At 41.1% G+C, this 20,271-nt stretch overlaps 1 protein-coding gene across 1 annotated transcript in view; it reads left to right on the top strand.

The window, feature by feature from the left end:
* Positions 1 to 20,271, top strand: part of MTHFD1L (methylenetetrahydrofolate dehydrogenase (NADP+ dependent) 1-like) — a 214,954-nt gene that overhangs the window by 147,122 nt on the left and 47,561 nt on the right. Inside the window, exons 22-25 of the mRNA XM_018567580.1 lie at positions 668 to 807; positions 957 to 998; positions 7,819 to 7,919; positions 10,067 to 10,244. Of these exons, the coding sequence (XP_018423082.1) occupies positions 668 to 807; positions 957 to 998; positions 7,819 to 7,919; positions 10,067 to 10,244 (461 nt within the window). The remainder of the gene's footprint in view (positions 1 to 667; positions 808 to 956; positions 999 to 7,818; positions 7,920 to 10,066; positions 10,245 to 20,271) is intronic.

Here is a 20,271-nt window from a genome sequence, read left to right as displayed (position 1 = left end):
CTATTTACTGAATGTTTGTAGGGGGAAAAAGGATTTTGTATGCGAATAGGTATGTATATTATGTCCTTTAAAAAATTAGTGGTGCTCTAAGCCCTTCATCTTTTTCTGGTCTGATTTTTATAGGCTTACAACTGATCATTAGGTTTGTTCTCTCATTGTGGCCACAATCTGGAGCTTTGTTGGGTATGGTACTATCATTGCCAAAAATAAAACGCTCCCTTTTTCCCATTTATTGTGTTCAGTTTTTTTCTAAATTCCTCCTAGTTAGATTCTGTTCAAGTTGGCAAGCTAAGCGAAGTTTAGCATCTACCTGACTGAATAAAATGTAAATTAAGTGTGCCACTGTACTATACATTTTGTTTGTAGATATTTGCAATGTGACCTGATGATATTTGAAGCGAAGTCTGCTCTCAAAGTTAACTAATTAACGGACCCATGCGTATGCCTGGTAGTGGGATAAACTTGTACTTTTAGATCTAATACCAGAAGTAACACTACGGACCAAAGTTTTCCAGCACTGGTAGAGGCAGTTTCTTTTTTTACTCAAGACTGCCACCCATTTGATACATTGTATGCTGTAAGCTAAATGTACAGTTAGCAGCCTTTGACATAGTATAGTGGTTTAAAGGATTACTAAATGTTTATCCCTCCTTTTTTTTTTTTTCAGTGACAGAAGCTGGATTTGGTGCTGACATTGGAATGGAAAAATTCTTCAACATTAAGTGCAGAGCTTCTGGCTTGATTCCCAATGTGGTTGTTCTTGTTGCTACTATTAGAGCTTTGAAGATGCATGGAGGAGGGCCCAATGTAAGTTGTGTATGATATTGCATGTTTTAGATGCTGAAATCAACTGAACATTTGGTTAAATGTATTTGCCAAGGCACAAAAGTCATTTTTTGTAATTGACATGCTCTTATCTCCTTCATAAAGGATTTACTGCTTATTTATTATTGCAGGTTACTGCTGGAGCTCCTCTAGCAAAAGAATACATAGAAGAGGTAATACATCTTGAAACCACCCTTATATTCATATAACATGCTGACCTTGTAAAATGCAGTACATGTGTATTGCTCTATTGCTCTTCTATTTTAAACTTGGTAAACAAATTGATCTTTGCGGATTAATCTCAGTTTACCATTCTAACGAAGATGGCATTTTTAATTGTAAGTTTGAGTGTCTTGTATACCAGCACCCTTGATAGTAATGCTGTTATGTGTTGATTCAAGTTGCATTGGCAACCAGCCAAAATCCATCTTGTGTAGCATTGTTTCTATAAGATGAATTCTGATTGTTGAGCGACTGCACTTTGTAGCTGGTGTTTTACTTTTTGTTGAATAAGCTTGACTGTGTGGTCTGTTCTTATAAAATAAAGGGACATGGCACAGTTAAAGCTCTCTTTGGCCCTCTTTTTGAATGGATCACTGGTCAAAAGGGACAGAATGAGAGTAATAAACAATCATGTAAGGTGCCAGGTATTTCAGGTGCATTAGTGGCATTTTGGATCCTCAAATAGAAAATGTATATAGCAGACAAGTGTTAGAATCACTTTATTCTTTGCCATTGAGCTAATCTGCCAATCTAACCTCCACCAATATGTCTCTAGACATGTAAGCCGCCAGAAAATTTGTTTTAGATTTGTCGGTGTTCAGGTCCAAAAGTCAATTTTGTTTTGGACACATTTCTGCCGTATTCGGACATTCAGATGCATCCACATTTCCAAATGAAACATCAGAAATCCGTAAGTATCTGAATTTTTGATATCTCCCTGCTCGTATTATTTCAAATACTGAGCGCAAGACAGTGATGCTTTGTTCAAATTGAACACATGCAGCTGCGGAGGGGAATGACCGTTCTCTATAGGGTAAGACCAGCGGGGTAGGGGAGAGGTGGCAGATTGCTGGGGGAATTCCATTTTCTCAAATTTAGCTGTGGAATTGCCCTTTTAAGGCCTCATACCATTTTTAAAGTGGCCTTGAACTCAAAAAGTGAAGCTTTGCAGTTAGGGGAACATTTAGGAATATTAATTGTGCCTAAGCAGTAGCCTGATAAATATACCTTTTTGTCTTGAATGATGGCCGTTTTCACTGAGCGAAACCATGCAGAACAAGGCATGGCAAGTCAGCATTATGGTAAAGATCAGCTACAGGGAGGCAACAGATAATACCAGTGATTTAGTCCTTTGCCCTCCGCCTGCTTTTTTTGGCACAGCTTCCAGAGTTCAGGTTCTCAAATAGATGCACTGCTCAGTCAATCATTCTGCTATTTGTGAAGGATACTGCTGCTTATTAATTTTCTATGTACATACAGTGAGAATGTTTGATTATGATTGCAGTGGATTCTAAAAACCTCTGCCATGTTATTTTTAGTCTTTCAATGGAGAGAACAGCAGTAGGGTAAAACCATTAAACTGAAACCTAAGATTTCATAAAATATTCATCACTTCTAAGTATATGTGCAGTTCTGCACACCATGCAGGCACCAAGGGCTTTAAGGTTGTGAGATTGCATATTTAGCCATAGTAATGTTGACATAAATTTGCTCTAAAGGCTATAACACACAAATGTTAAATCTACAGAGTTTTGTGTATGTATAAGAGAAACTGATATATCACAGTTGACATTCTCAGTTTCACCCCCACTACAGATATTATGAAGCCCAGCAAGAGAGTCTTTTTCGTTTGGTATATTTTGTATAAATCAATATAAACCGTGAATCCAGCCAAGAGACTGAGATACCACAGCTGGGGAGCCTGTTTTACGCAGGGGAGAATGTATATTTAATATGGCCAGTGAGTTGGCATCCTAGATGCCATTGTTACCAGTTGCACTAACTGTCAAGCGACATTGTTGAATTTCAGTGCATTTTCAGGGTTGTAGTTACTAGCTACCCCAAACCCCTGCCATCTTACCATACACCAAGTCTCCCAGCAGCAAAGCTACCAGTCATTGTCCTACTTCTTATACAGATACACTGCTTTGCTTGTTTAGCACTGGACTGTGTTTTACAGGCTCCAGTTCCAACACCTTCTTGCAATTGTCTAGTGATTCTTCAAAGTCGCTTTTATTTCTTCCAGCCATCTAAGACAACCCGGGACTCTGCTCAACCGTAAATTCTGGACCCCCAAATCCTTCAAACCATGTAGCAAGTCCCTCTCGCTATGAAGGGACAGCCCTACTTGAGTGGAGAGACATCTGTTGGTCTTTTCAAACACCTGGTCCCTGAACATTTCAGACTTTTGGGTCCGTTGTATACTGGGAAAGTAAACGTTGTATACTGGGACTACAAGCTAGAATTTTAGTCTTTCCCCCTGTCCTGCTTCATGTTGTCAACCCTGACAGCAACCCTTGTAAAGATTAGAGCAGTGGTTCTCAACCTGTGTAACCTCAAGACCCACATTTGTCCTTGGTCGTTAAGTCGTGACCCAAGTTGCACTGCAATGGAACGCATGACATTGCGGTACTGCGCGTTCCAATGCAGGCAATAGAACTGTGGGCGGGAGGTGCATTTGGGGAGCCATTCAAATGAATTGCAATGCACAGCACTTCTCACACTGAAATGTGTGGTGGGTGCGATTGCGAAGTACAGTGTGTTAATCACATGGGACTGTGCACACTGTACTAGTGTGAATGGGCCCTTAAAAACGCACAACCACAAACACAATCTCGCATACACACTCCAAAAAAAGTAAAATTTTTAAGATCCACCCAGTCTCCCTACCTTATGAGAACTGGAGTGGATCCTTGGCCTGGGGTTCCATTGTGGGCTGCTGTACTGTGATGAGCTCCATCCATATGTGCATTGCTTGTACAGCTCCCTTGCACACCCTGTAGAGGTACCTGGGGCCAGAATGTTACATCACACCGGTCCAGGCACCTCTACAGGGCATGCGAGGGAGCTGTAAGCAATGCACATATGGATGAAGCCCACCCTACCTCAAGCTGACACTCGGCGCCGGGCGGCATATTTTGAATGGCTGCTTGGCGCAAGAACAGACAGTGCTGCGCTAGGGGGAGGCTGAGGAGCCTCTCACCTAGAAAAGTGGAAGGCACACCGGGACCCACTGAAAACAGGGTCGCGACCCACTTTTGGGTCAGGACCCACCAGTTGAGAACCAAGGGATTAGAGGACCTCCATGCTACTCTGGTGCAGCTCCTCTCTCAAGGGATTATAGCCATTGTTCTGGAAAAGGAAAGGTTCCGGGGTTTCTACTCAAACTTGTTTCCAAACCAAAAGAGCATTTACCTAATTTTGACCTAAAGGTTTCTCAACACCTTCATTTGGGTTTGGAAATTACAAATAGTTTTAATGTTGATCATTGCTTCCCTCAATCTGAGGGACTTTCTGGCCTCTGTGGACATCAGAGATGCATGTCCCCATCTTTCAGGCACGTCAACACTTCCTGTGTTTTGCAGATGGCTCACAACATTACCTGATTGTGGCCCTCTCCATCTATTCACCAATACCTGGATGACTGACGGTCAATGCTCATTTAACCATTCAAGCTCTGCAGAGGTTCAGGTGGATCTTGAACCTCCAGAAGTCAGTGTTGTTGGAACCAACTCATTGCTTTGAGAATATAGGCCTTCCCCTAAATACTGCTCTGTACAGGGTTTTAGGCTGTATGGTAGCATCTTTTGAAGCAGATCCATATGCCCGATTCCACTTCACACCATTGCAGGTTAATGTTCATGCTGCTTGTGGAAAAAAGGCCCAGTCTCTGGACCATTGCATATGTCTGATGCCCAAAACCCGGCTTGCCTCTGGCCTGGTCACTCTTGAATCCTACCCTGGAGTCTGTTAAATCCTTCCTCCCGCTAATTTAAAGTGTTCTTACGTCGGATACCAGCCTTTTGGGCTGGGGAGAAGTCCTGGATTACCCGATTTTTGTAAAACTAGCTTCCTTCAACGACCAAGTCTCTTGCAACAATCATATTTGTGGAACAAAGATTTGGTTATCCCTTCAATAATGAACCGCTTGACTGGAAGGTGACCTGACTAGGATTCAGTGGCTATGGAAGTGGCTTACATCAACCACCAGGAAGGGTTTAGAAGTCTCGCAACCCAAGAGAAGCTGACCATATTCTGGCTTATGCAGAACTTCACGTTTCAGCTCTGTATACTGTGGAGGCGTTGACAGATGGACTTTCTCACTTGCCACTGTCTTGAAGAATGGTCTCTTTACCCAGAGTTGTTTCAAAATATCTGTTGTAGGTGGGGGATGGTGGACATGGATCTCCTGGCTTAAAAATAAACTTACTATTATTTTTATTTTTATTTTATATAATTTTTTTATGATTCCATGTAAGACACATCACTTGTTTTAGAGCTAGACCGCCTAAACCTAAAATTTCACTTTATCACTTGGTTACATTAAGTCTTTTATTAGTTACACCTTTAGCGCTTTGATATATATTTTCTCGACTTAAAAATAAACTGAGCAAGTTTGTGCTCTAGCCTTCGTAGTGGATGCTCTGGTTACTCTGTGGGATCATTTGAACCAGATCAGTGACATTCCTCCTCCTAAAACTAATTTTACTTGCTACGCAGGATCAAGATGCAAGGCATCTTACAGTGATTCTTATTGCACCAAACTGGTGCATATGGACATGTTTCTCGGACCTGCTCAGACTCCTGGCAGTAATCTCCGCAAGTTCTCCTAGTTCATCTGGATCCTCTCTCCATTTACCATCCATCTTTTTTCTTTTTTTATTACTTTGCTACAAAACTTGGGCACAATGGGTGTGGAAGGCTCTCCTTACAGCTCTGTTTTGCCAGTCTCCTTAAGGCAGCAGCATAACCCTATGTACCTCAATTTCTTTTAATCTAGTCCAAGAAAAGGATTTTATGGTAAGTCAAAAATTATATCACCGAACCTACCCCTGTTTATCCTACGCAATCCTTCCTGTGCTCCTGGTATTAACCCTCCAAACTACTTCTGGCATTGGATCTGCTCTAATAACACCTGTTTATATAGATTCTATTAATTTGATGGAATAAAAACGTCTCCAAAATTTTCAGGAAAAACCTGAAATCTCTGCTTCTGAACATTTTTAATAACACCAGATTAGAGACTCTATCATAAGCATCTCCAAACCACAATTGCCATATGGAACCTGCACACAATTTGAGCATTGTTGTTGGGATAACCCTCACAGCCCTGGACTCATTTCTGATCTATTCCTTGCTATTAAACTTATTTTCCAAGATCCCTCCAGGATAGGTTGCCAAGTTGGAAACTGACCTTGGCTCTCCTTGCATAAAGAAGCATGGGCACAGATTTGATCAGCTACCAAAATTCTGCTTCTAAAAGGCGATTGCACTTGAAACTAAATTCAAACTCCTCTCAAGATGGTACATGGTACCTGCAAGAATTGCTACATTTGCTAGGTATTCTCCCACGGATTCCTAGAACCAGGGATCTTTATGCACATTTTGAAGCAATGTCCATTGGTCACACACAGACATTATTTCGTGTCATCCTACCGCTGGACTGTTAGGAGACAATACTTAACCAAAAGCTTGATACCATCTCCAAGACCCCGTTTAAACCTAACATTTATCTTTACCACTACTAACAAGTCTTTGCTAAATTCTGAAGATCTCAATTGGTCTGTGAGAAAAGGAAAGCGAAACTACTGGATAGAATGACCACTCCTTCTTTCCCTCTTTTCTCTGTATTTTCTCGTCTCTCTTCCACATCCTCAAAGCAATGGTTTAAGAACCGCAAAATGTACTATAGTTTTACCACCTTATAAATATCATGATGTTTTTAGCTCAGCCTTTCTTAACCAGGGTGCTGCAGTGCACTGTGGTGCCGTATGGCTTCCTCTGGGGGACCTCAAATGTTTGCACTGGGAACAAGGACTGATGTGAAGGGGGCCTCCGGTGGGAAAGGAACTCATGTGAACATCTTTTTGTGTATTTTCATGGGCGCTCTCTTAAAATCCATACCAGAGACCTATCTCAGATAAGGGTCTATTATGAATTTTGAAGGGGCCACACGTTTTTATTAAATTTAGGTTTTTACATTTTTATACTGGGCACCCTGAGATTTTGCATACTTTTTTTTTTTTGTAAGGGTGTCCTAAATAATAAAAAAAGGTAGAGAAACGCTTTTATAGGTTATGGAAATGTAATTTTTCTTGATATACATTTCTTTCACTTGTTTGGGTCTGACAGTAGGCATGTAAGTATGTTACACTTAACATTTCTTATCTTGTAAAGCATCTATAAAAAAATCTAATTGGGGAAAAAACATTTTGGGGGAATTTATCAAAACAGCAGCAGACAGAATCTGGAGCAGTTGCCCATAGTAACCAACCAGCTTCTCTCTTCAGTTTGTAAAGTTAAACTTTGAAAAAAAAGACCAACGGATTGGTTGCCATGGGCAGCTGCTCCAGATTCTGTCTGCTCCAGTTTTTGATAAATTCCCCTAAATGCATCTGGAGAAGCAAACACATTTTGTTAGCTTTTAACTGGTTTTACTGGCAATCCACTGTAGGTGGAGCTATGGCTTAGAGTAGTCAGTCAGTCAGTTTAGCCTGCTTGGCTTGGTATAGCTGCTTGTAACATTCACAGGCACAATGTTGATAGTGTGATTCCGGTTGGCAAAACATTGATAGCAGGTCTTTTAAAGCATGCTTGAAAGCATTAGCCTAGCCATATGTTCCAGTACTAACAACACAGAACACCAGTTATTAATTATTCACATACTGCATGGAAAAACAGCATTGCCTCGAATGGGAAAAGGCAGGGAATCAATTCGTGTAGAAGTAATTCAACAGACATAAAAACATTTTTTTTTCAACTGTCTTACAGAATCTCCAACTGGTTCAGAATGGCTGTTGTAACTTACAGAAGCAGATCCAGATTGCTCAGCAGTTTGGCATTCCAGTTGTGGTTGCCCTAAATATTTTCAAGTAAGTTCTTCAGCAAATTTGGTTAAAATTAAAGAACACATTTCCTGTCGTAAACATGGAAGCGGTCGTTACTGATTTTTGCAATTACCAGTTTCCTGGCTGTCATGGTTTTTTAATGGCTTTATTAATTTGAGTCACTGATCCCTGACAAGCAGATAGGGGACTTTGCTCTTTTTGTGTATACTTGTTTCAGGTCTGTATAGTAGTGAAATCATTAGGTCTGCAAAATAGAACAGCAACTAGCATTTTCAAAAATTGCAGCCTCTAAGAACCACATGTTTGATACCAATGTTGAATAATTTCTAGTTGCTGTACATCACCTTGTTATGCATAGTTCTGTAATATGACTGCAATTAGTTAATTTTCCAGTTTCAAAAGGTTTTTGTTTTTTTCATTATGTTAAAATTACACTTGCGTCTAAGCTAAAAAGCAGACCTTTAAATAAAACGTGTAATTGGCTTCATGTCTAAAATCCAAGGACATTAACAGAGAAAATCTCTAGAATTTGGCTGTTTTCTAAGAAATCAAGGACACTTTGTAACTACGAAGCTCCATTTAAGCACTTATGTCGTAAAGATTGAGGGTGTAGCATAAACCTAACTCCCAACTAAATAACTAAATATCTAGTTCAGCCTCCTTCTGACAATAACTTTGATGCACATGCAAACATTTTACTGTGGCCATGCCTTATTTTATTTTTTTTCATCAGTCCTAATTTTGTTTGTAATGTGACAATTTTCACGGTCCAAAGAGTCATTATTCATTTAAAGAAACCTGGGTGTGTATCTACATGGCAAACACAAAAACATAATATATTACAGCTTGTGTGTCCTTTGAAAGAATTGTGGCAAATTCAAGTATATTGGGAGGGGGGCGGAGCACCCATGGTAGTGGCATACCTGAACCTTATTCCTAGTCCTTCGATATGAAGACTGCCTTTATTTTAATTCTTTTCATGCTTTTTTCCTTGGTTTTCACCTGTTGTTGATAAGTAGCACACTTCTAGAGTTACAGTACTTACTGCACTGTATTTATGGAGGAGCAGCATTGTTGGCCTAGGCTGCTTTAATAATTTCTATTGTTTTTGACATGGAGTTTTCAATAAAGGTAACCTGCGTTTTGCATTCTTTTTTGATATGCTCCCTTTGAATCCTCTCTAGTTTTGTAACAGGTATAGGGCTAATGTTGATTGGCAAATGCAGCTTGCTTTTAGCAGCATTCCACTTGCATCTGAGATCGGTCAGAGTTCATCAATAGGTACATTTGGCCTTCTTTGAAGCTGCGTCAAGCTGCTTTTGCATTTACCTTTAATTATGGGGAAAGGTGTTCTGCATCCTACAAAAGCTGTTTAGGACCAGTAGCATTTCACACTAATATATATATATATATATTTACACTTGGAACCCTTATTTTGGCTGATAGAAAAAAAGTCAGCATCATAATAATTGGTTTACATACTTTTGATTGTAGCACACCATGATGAGACTGTTGTCGGGCAATGTTGATGTTCCCCACAGTCCTGCGTACTGTAGTAGCTCTACTGCTGGGTTGTATGAGTAAAAAGGCAAGCTGCCTATAGAAAACATTAGTGAATCAGCATTTGGCTCTTTTACAATACTTTGACAAATCGATCTGTGACTGTTAAGGTTTACACTGGCGTTATGTTTTCCGTGTTTATTTGCATGACTTGTATTTAAATGTAGTAATTAGCTCAATGTGAGCCCGAGCCTGTGTTCCCTTTTAAAGTTTTGAAACAAAAGTGCTGCCACGGCAAGATGCCTGCTGTTATAACCCAGAAAAGCAACCTCTGTGCCCCTCTCTGATTTCATTTCACTGTTACCGTGGCCTGGCTTTCTCTGACTTGACTTTCACTCTAATGTCCAATGAGGTCACCTTAGTGGCCTGTAAAGGCGCCATCAGTGGACAGGGGGTTGACAGTAGATGGAGCTTAACCATCCAGTCAAAAAAAGGCCAGATATCAGTATCGCAATTAAACTAAGTCAGAGGGGCACCGAAAAAGGCTAATAAAGATAACTGGCATTTTGTTTTATGTCTGCTCTTGGGCAGAATGTTTACTTGTGAAAGTCAAGGTTAAGTTTATTCATATGGACATTAAAAACTTAGACTGTTAATGTGTTGTTTTACAGAACCGACAGTCCGGCAGAAATTGACCTGGTGTGTAAAATTGCTAAAGAATCTGGTGCTTTTGATGCAGTTCCATGTAATCATTGGTCATTTGGTGGAAAAGGAGCCCTAGAACTGGCTGAAGCTGTAAATGAAGCTGCAAAACAACATGTAGACTTTAGATACCTGTATGACTTGGAGGTAAGCGTTAGAGATTCAGTAACTCCTGTAAGACTTTACAGGTATTGATCAAAGCATTAATGTTTTTACACTGATGAAACATAATTGGTTTTGATTCCAACTTTTGGCAAAGCATTGTATATCTTAACTGCAAAGAATTGTATTACATTTTATCTTAACTGCAAAGAATTGTATTACATTTTTTTCTTGCATTTGATGCATATGGCGTCAACATAATATGGCATGCTTTAAAGTATACATATACCTGAAGAAGCCAGCCGCAAAATGTCACTACCACGGTCACAAAAACACCAACTAAGGCCAGATTGGGAGGAAGCCAGTTAACGTAATGTTTTTTCTTTTGTGGGGAAAAACAGAGTATTCGGAGCAAACCGCACAAGCATATAGAGAATATACAAACATAATGTAGATACCATCTTCCTAAATGTAATTTTATAATGGTATCCTTGTTTAAAGTGACATTAAACCCTCAGATTTTTGGTGATTTAAGTTTTTTTTCAAGTTTTAGTGTGTATACGAAAGTATAAGTCAACTGTAACAATAGTTGAAAAGCAATTAAATCATCATAAAACCTATACCTAACTAGTTAATACAATAATTTGACAATAATATAATAGAAAAGGAATGGAAAGGGGAAAAAAAAAAGGGGGGGGGAAGATACGAGGGAAAAAAAACGCATCTTATCGCTGATTCACGGGAGATGGTAATTCGTCTAAGAGCAGGATGTTCCCATTGGTTTTTTTCAAGTGATTGCCAGGGGGACCACACCTGTTTGAATTCATGGATATTATTATGCATTCGGGCCGTTAGGTATTCCATATTGTGAATTTCATGGATCCTTCGCACCAATTCTACATGGGACGGAGGGATAATTTGTCGCCATTTTAAAGCTATAAGGCATCTTGCTGCAGTGAGGACATGGTTGACAAGTTTAGTAATGGTTTTCGGGAAGTGTGGTATGGGAAGGCCTAAAAGCAAGTGTACAGGGTCATCTGGTATAGTCCGATCAACTATTTTTTTGGAGCAGCGTCGTTATATAATTCCAAAAGGGCCTTATCTTAGGACATTCCCAGAATATATGGAGTATACTGCCCTTTGAGGTCAAGCATCTCCAACATACTGATGGTAGCGAAGGATTCATGCGATTCAGCAGATCTGGGGTGTGATACCAATGGTAGAGAATTTTGTACTGATTTTCCTGATATAAAGTACAGATAGAAGTCTTCCTAGCGTTAATCCAAATTTTCTCCCATTCCTCCTTATCCAATGTTCTGCCTAAAGCTCTCTCCCATCTACACATATAATTGTGTTTCGTAAAAGGTATAACACAAATCCAGTTAAGTAATTTGTAAATATCTGCTATCAGGTGTTTGCGAGTAGGTCCTTCTAGACACATTTTTTTTCGATTGGTGTTAGAGGTGAGAAAGTAAGTGACGGGGAGATTCTGTATGCAAAATGCTTAATCTGAAGAAATGTAAAGAGGGATCTAGTTGGTAAGTCAAAATCAGCTTGTGGGTTCGGAAAGGGCAATAAAGTCCTATCTACTTTGTGGATTATATAGTTGAAGCGGAAAAGGGATTGATCTAACCAGTATAACAGTTTAGTGTAGCAGGAAGAAGGGGTGTGTATAAAAATGATCTCATTGAAGTAGTAATAGAGGTAAGATTAAATTTAATCTCTACTGAGTGCCATATATCTTTCGTATGTTGCATTGTAGATAAAAGCGAAGGGACATATGTAGCCTGTAGATTAGGCCATAGGAGACAGTTTAAATGTAGTGGAGAGATCCAGAGGTTTTCTATTTCTGCCCATCTATTGGGGGGGGGGGGGTGTAAAGAAGACCAGGATGCTATGTGGCGCAGGTGGGCTGCTGTATAGTATTTTAATACATCTGGGAAAGCCAGTCCGCCCTGTGATCTGGATGATATCACTGTCCTGGCAACTCTATGGGCCGCATTGTCCCATGTAAATTGGAGGAGTGAGCGTTGTAAGATTTTAAGGTCCTGTATAGGTATTTTAATAGGTAGTGTCCCAAAGTGATAGAGCAGTTTTGGCAATGTCATCATTTTAATGTCATTTTACCTGTCCAGGATAGGCGATATGCTCTCCATCTCCGAAGGAGCTCTCTAATTTCCCAGTATAATGGGGTAAAATTAGTCGTATATTAAGAGGTCACCTGGGGGGTAAGATAGATACCTAGGTATTTCAATGTATCCAATTTCCAGTTATACTCGAAGGAATACTGAAGGGAAGACAGTGTATCCTGTGGGATATGGATTGCCATTGCCTCGGATTTAGTCAGGTTGAGTTTGTACCCCGATATAGATGAATATTTAGCTAGTTCCCTATGTAAAATTGGTAGGGAAATAAGGGGTTTAGTCAATGTCAATAAAATGTCATCTGCGAAAAGTGAAAGTTTAAAGGCCTGTTCTCTAACTTGTACACCTGAGATGTCTGGGGAATTCCTAATATGGTTAGCTAAGGATTCTATACAAAGAGTAAATCGCAAAGGGGATAGAGGACATCCCTGTCAGGTACCATTGCGTATAGGGAAGCAAGCAGATAATGCTAAGGGGAGTTTGATTGCTGTGGAAGGGGTACAGTATAGGTTAGTGATGGCATCCAAAAAAGGTCCTTGTATCCCAATGTGTTCTAAAGTGAATAGGAATGGCCAACTAAGACGATCAAATGCCTTCTCAGCATCGAGGGTGAGTATCACATATTCCGTATCTGTAGAGTTCAGAATTTCAATAAGATCTATCGTACGTCTTGTATTGTCTCCAGATTGTCTGCCTGTGACAAATCCAACTTGATCTCTATGTATCAGTGAAGGAATGAGGGGGCTTAGTCGTGATGCTAGCAATTTGGAGAAAATTTTTAAATCTGAGTTTAGGAGAGCAATCGGTCGGTAATTGGCACCTTCCAAATGGTCTTTTTCAGGTTTAGGGATTACTGTAATGTAGGATGCAAGCATAGAGGTGGGCATGGGCGGTTTTTCAAAAAAATAATTGTATAGTGTTAGTAAGTGTGGAATGAGAATGGAGCTAAAGGTCTTATAATACATGTTAGAGAAACCATCTGGGCCTGGGGCCTTTCCGTTAGGCAGATCTTTAATTACTGAGTTCAACTCTTCAAATGTTATGGGCTGGTTAAGAATTTGGAGTTCTTTTTGTGAGATATGAGGGAGAGGTTGTTCTGAAAGGTAGTCCATAGTGGATTTTTTTTAAAGCTGGGTCATCTAAGTTAAATGCAGGGTCTTTTGTATTATAGAGTTGGGTATAATAGGCCTGAAAAATCGATGCTACCTTGTCCGGGCAAAACTGTTCTGTCCCCTTTATATCTCTAATTGAATGTATAGAATTTTGAGATTGATCTTCTCTAAGTAACCCTCAGATTTTTTTAACATAAACCAATACTGTAATGTGTGCCTTACTGTAATCCATGGTTGTTTCCCTTCTCTTTGCTGCTCTTCCTTTTAAATCCTCATGTCTTCTCATGCTTGGGGAGAACTTCCCTTTTCAGCTCAGGGCCTCTTCCTGTAGTGCTGGCTCAGGTCACAAGCCTATAGAAACTAATACATGGACACAGTGTATCCATTCCTGAGACAAGGCAGTCTGCTGCAAAACAGAAGTTCTGCAGAGCATGATAACAAATACATGCAGTTAGAGTACAAGTAGGCATCTGTCAAAAGCATGAGTATGCAAATCATGGATCCCAAATTTGTTCAAAGCGTGGGACCTTATCTGCCAGACGCGCCGAGAGTATTTCGTTGACAAAGGTCCAATGAAATCGACGCTTTACTTGCTCAAAGAGAAGCAATGGAGACGACCGCAACTTTGCCACCGTCTGCTTGGCAGCAGTGAGATCATGCAATAGGAATTTATGTTTTGTCCAGCAGGGGGATGTTAAGCAAAACCACTTTTGGGTCTATTGTTGGCATTGGATCTAGTAAACTGGAAAAAAATAACTCAAAAACTTACGTCCAAAAAGATGGCCTTCGGTCACTGCCACCATACGTGCATAAAGGAGCCTATTTCTCCACAATCTCGAAGCACAAGCCGGCATTACCCGGAATAAAAGCCCGAAGTCGGCTGGGCACCAGATACAGATGACTAGTGATGAGCCCGGGCGTGTTCGCAGCTCCACGTGCCGAGCCCGCCAGGAAGCTGGCAGCGCCAATCACATGTACTGAGACATTATCCCATTCCGCAGCTGCAGAGATCGGGATATGTCTCAGTGCCTGTGATTGGCGGTGCGGCGCTGTCAGCTTCCTGGTGGGCTGGGCACGTGGAGCTGCGAACACGCCCGAGCCCATCACTACAGATGACTATATAGCAGTGATATCAAACCCGATGTGTAGTGATAATCTTTACACACCCTCTCAAAAGGGGTGAATGTTGGGCCTGTAGGGAAGCTGGGAAATTGGGAAGAGAGAAAGTGCCTGACCTGGAGGTAACTAAATAGCTCTGCGGCTGGCAATTTATGAGAGTCCTGTAATTTTGCACCATCAGCCGTATACTGTTTAAACAAACATGTCACATCTCCAACTATCCAATAGCGAAATGCAGATGATGAATCACAGCCAGGAGGGAATGAGGGGTTCCTAAGAAACCTGACAGATTTTTGAATCTATAATGTGGAATTGGAACAAGGAGTATTCGGAAAAGGTATAGTAACTTGGGCAAGTACGTTATTTTAATGGCCACGATTCTCCCCAACCAAGATGAGAAGTAGTGTTCCCATGTACGGAGAGCTGGGAGAAAAGAGCAGGGTAATTGGCCTCATACAAGGAGCTATAAGAAGGAGTAGGGCAAGATAAAGTAAGTGATGGGATTCCCTTGGAAAATGAAAAGACATTCGAAGGCTATCTACCAGGTGGGTAGGAAGACTCATGTTAAGAACCTTTAAATTTGTGAGGATTGACCTTCAAGTACATGGTCTCCGTGTAGGTTTCCTGAAGACTTCAGTGTCCAAGAACCCTGACCTCCTATGATGTGTGCAGTTAAAATTGTCAACTGCTAGTGTATCACAGGACCCTGTCAGGCATTGGCAGGGTGTTTAAACTGGCACTTGGTGACATTTTAAGTGAGGTTAAGGTGATCTTACAGTGATACTCATACTGCTGGGCAGTTTTCTTAGAGGTTAGCCATTTCACCAAATTAGTTTGTTTCTAAATAGCTTTGTTGTGTGCATTTGTATTTAAAATCTCAAATGATGAAACTGGGCCTGGGCCAATACGTCCCTTATCCATATGGACCAGGTGGGCTTTGTCCTGTTCCGCGAGGCCAGGGACAATACAATCAAGACCTTAACACTCATGCGGCATGCTAACTTCGCCGGTCTTCCTATGTGCCTTCTATCAGTGGACGCGGAAAAGGCGTTTGATCGCCTTAATTGGGACTTCCTCACTCTCACCCTAGAACAGATTGGGCTGCCCAACTCGTTTGTGGCAAAAATCATGGCTCTTTACAACTGCCCCACGGCCCGGGTGCGGGTTAATGGCTCATTGTCCTCTCCTTTTTCCATCCGGAATGGAACCAGACAGGGATGCCCACTATCCCCATATCTTTACATCCTGGCAATGGAACATCTTGCGGAAGCCATACGGCTCAATCAATCGATCCAAGGGATCTGCGTTGGGGATCAATTCATTACAAGCTCGGACTATACGCGGATGACGTTCTCCTCTACTTATCCAACCCCCGTGTTGGTTTTCCCTCCTTGATAGGGGAATTTTGGAGGTTTGGTTTCGTCAGCAACTTTAACCCCTTCTTGACGGGAGATGTACACTGTACGTCCAGCCACAAAGGGACCAAATGACTCGTCACGTACATTGTACGTGACAAGTTATTTGCTGCACTAGAAGGCTGCTAACCGCTGAGAATCAGCGGTTACCTTTCAGTAATAGATGTCTAACTATCTAGAGATCCATTACTGAAAGGGTTAACCTTTTTCAGACACCAGATACCTTAATATCGGGTGTCTGAGAGTCGCAGCAGAGCGGACACACATGACTGCTTTTGCCGGCATTCTGACCGTTCGTATAGATCGAGAGATATATCTTTCTCAAGCTATACTGGCTTTTTTTTTTTATCTTTTGACTTTCAAGAATAGATGCATAATGTAATGTAATAGACACATAATGTATCTATTCTTGAAAGTAGAATGTTTCAGTTTTCTGAAACATTCAGTGACAGCTGAATCCTGAACTGCTGCAGGATCAGTGTCACTAACTTATCGGCTGTTCTGAAGTTTGAAGCAGCCTGATAACCAAAAATGTATTAATTTATCAAGCAGTAATAGTGAGATTAATTCACAATGACTGCTTGATATAAATAAATAAAATAAAATTTGTAAGTTTTAAAAAAAAAAGGGAAAAGTGTAAAAAAAAAAGTGAAAAGTGTAAAAAATAAAAGTGTAAAAAAATTAAAAATAAGGGACAAATAAATGAATGTATGTATTGCATTTTTTTTAGCTGTGCTGGTTTTGTTAAAAAAATACTACAAATCAAAACTGGGAAAAAAGTGGGGTTTTTTTTACGTTTTTTCCTCTTTTTTTTATATTTTATTTGTCCTAAGTGAGGCGTTAGACACACATAGGGCTATATATTTATATCACATATCTGTCCTCTAAAAAACAATATATAATATGTGTGGGTGCACTTTGTAAAAAAGTATATTACTGACGTGGAAGAATCACACAGCAAAAATTTCAAAAGTATGTCAGTCATTTACGAACAGAAACCAAAAACAAGCTCAGTCATGAAGGGGTTAAAGGTGAATTTACATAAAACTGAGGCCCTCAACGTATCCCTCCCCTCGACCGGCGGTTGCCCACCTCCCAGGAACATTTCCACTTCAAATGGCAGAAATCGGCTATCAGATATCTTGGCGTACTTCTGTCCTCCAATCAGGAGGATCTCTATCGTCTGAATTTTGCCCCACTTCTCCAATCTACTATTTCGCGCCTGCAGACCTGGACCTCTCTCCGACACTCCTGGATGGGAAGGATTGCGCTCTTTAAAATGGACATTCTCCCTCGCTTTTTATATCTCTTCCAGACTCTCCCCATTACCCTACCAGCCCCGTTCTTCCGCCAACTAGCCTACAACATCCTGGTCCATTCAAAGGACTCAGCGGGCTTAGCCCTGCCTGATTTAAAAACGTACTACTACGCCACGCTCCTCGCCCAGATCCTTGATCGCAAACATCATGGTGCTCACAAACTTTGGGTTGCCCTAGAATCACAGGTCGCGCCGGTGCTCCCCTTCTCAGTACCCTGGCTTGCCCCTACCCACCGCCCCCACTCCTCAACGCTCCCTTTCACTCTTCCGCCCCTCCTGAGAGTATGGGACCTTCTGACTAGAACACATGACCTGTCTCCCCCTGAGTGACCCATGACCCCCACCATGGGTAATCCAGCATTTCAGCCGGGATGCATCTCCTCCAGCTTCCTCCGCGGCACCCTTGGCCGAGGCTCTCACGGGCCCACACCTGAAACCCCTGGCTACCCTGCTTACGGATCGTCCCCATACACCTGGAGCATGGTTACTCTACTTTCAGTTACGGGCGTTCTACTGCGATATGAGAGATCGGGCCACCCTACAACGCCCTCTTACCTGGTTTGAGTCCCTTTGTTGTCAGAAAGACCCGCCCACTCATGTCATCTCCCTACTGTATCATCAACTACTTATGCTGAAATTCCAGGGCCGTCTCCCGTTTTTGGCGAGATGGGAATCGGACTTGGATATTATACTTACTGATGAGGAAATCCGAACATCATGCACTCATAAGCTTTCAGTGGCTACCTCAGCCCAGGAGAAGGGCTATAAAATCTTGACCCGCTGGTATCGCAGCCCGACCCTTCTGCATAAAATCTTCCCCGATCGGTCTGCCTCCTGTTGGAGGTGTCTGAACGCGGAGGGCACCCTCCTACACATTTGGTGGAGCTGCCCACTGCTGGCGCCTCTGTGGACACGGGTCTTTGACATCTATAACTGACCTAACACCATCCCCTAAAATAGCACTTCTCTCGACACCATAATGGGCACTGACCTAACACCATCCCCTAAAATAGCACTTCTCTCGACACCATAATGGGCACTGACCTAACACCATCCCCTAAAATAGCACTTCTCTCGATTCTGCCTGGCTCCCTGGCTTCAGTTAAGAAGGATCTACTCCGTTTCTTCCTGGCGGCGGCACGTAATATTGTTCCCCGCCATTGGAACACGGTGCTCACCCCGACCGTGCAGGAATGGATTGCAGAGTTGTGTTTGATTATGCGCTTTGAAGAATTGACGGCTTCACTACATGAGCGCCAGGCGCAATGTGCAGTGTTATGGACCCCTTAGATTTTATATATGGGTACGGCGGCATTCCTGGCCTTATAATGGGTACGGATCACTCCTACTGGGCGAGGACTGGGACTCTGTCTCTGCCACTGCGGCCCCAAATGGATTGCTAGATTTGATGGAGCCTCCCCTCTCCCCTGTGTCTTTCCTGTAATGTACACCCCTGTCTGTCCCTTTTTACCCCGGTCTTGTGTTAGGTGTATCCTTTCCCCCTCTGTCTTTATATGTTGTCCTCTGTTGTCTGGTCAGCTGGGATACAACACGGCCTCACCATCTAATCATATGCCCTCTACAAGAGGTGCGCAGTAAATGCGGCAAGGCGCATGACTTTTGATGGGTGCGGATGCCCCAATACCGATCTTTGTTTACATCTAGAGTTCTTCAATTGGGGGAGCATATACATACCTATCCGATACACATGTACTAGGTGATGGAATGTGACTGCATACAATGGTACTAATTGGATGTTTGGTCATGTTTGCCCTCTGTATTTCTGTATTTTTGTATCTCTTGTATTGAAAAGTGAAATAAAATCTTATTTAAAAAAAAAATTAAAACATCTCAAATGATGTAGACCGTATTTAAAGCCCGAGTCTGCAGTAAAATCAGAACATAGAAAATCACAAATCTAAATGGCTGAATAGCTTATTAAATAGTCGTTTATCACAGCCATCCAAGTCTTGGCCAGTTTTCTGTTTATAGCTGGACTGATACTTCATTTCTACATAAAAATCTAAATTATTTACTGAATGATGCTTTTATAAGTTGAAACAACTGGAAATTTCAGCCAATCTTCTTTTTTTTTTTTACATAGTAAATATATGACCATGTCCTGTATCCTGAGGCCCATTATTGGTGGATGTTTGCTTGTATTGATCGCATTTCTTGAAAACTACTGTCTGGAAAATCTTTTTCCGAATATATCCCATTGTCACAGGCAGTAAACATAATGAAGAGTAAACATCAATACTCTCCAACACAGGAAAACCACCCACACATGGTCTGCCCAGTTAAGATTAGCTAAAACAGTTACTTGCATCTAAAGGGTTAATACAATGTGCAACAGGGTAGCAGTCGTAGTGCACTTTGCACATAGCCATTAGATCTTGCACTGTTTTGTTAACTAGGCCCGTTTTGTCTATGTTGGATATGCTGTCCGGATGGAAGTTTGTTTTGTATTATGTAAAAACTTTAAAGAATATTTTTTTTAACATTAGGCCCGTTTTTAATGTCCAATAGTTGCTTCTTTTACTCTGTGCTATACATATTCAGTGTCTAGAGATTTTAATGGTACGATCTTGATTTTCTATGGTTTGCTGGTTCAGTATGTCTAGGTTGTACTGGTCAGCACAATGCGAGGCTTAGATAACGAATGACTGCATCAAGGTTTCTATTTCTGGCTACAAGTCACAAGGGTAGGAAATAAGCTGGTTCCTTATACTTTTTTTTTTCCTCATTTAAAAAAAGGAAAAATGTGTTTAGGATAAGACATTCTTTCATGGTAAGCAAATATTCTTTAAGCAGCACATGTTTTGGTGTCCTTTTTTTTTTTTTTTTTTGTATCGTGAAATCTAAATCTTACATTATTTATACATATCTAAGATGACAGTTGCTTACTGGGAAAAAGTTGTGTAAGCTTATATCTTATGATCAATAAATAAGTATTGTCTTATA

This window comes from Nanorana parkeri, unplaced genomic scaffold (assembly GCF_000935625.1).
Source record: "Nanorana parkeri isolate BGI_ZX_2015 unplaced genomic scaffold, ASM93562v1 scaffold1067, whole genome shotgun sequence".
NCBI lineage: Eukaryota > Metazoa > Chordata > Amphibia > Anura > Dicroglossidae > Nanorana > Nanorana parkeri.
This window is presented reverse-complemented; position numbering and strand designations above follow the sequence as displayed.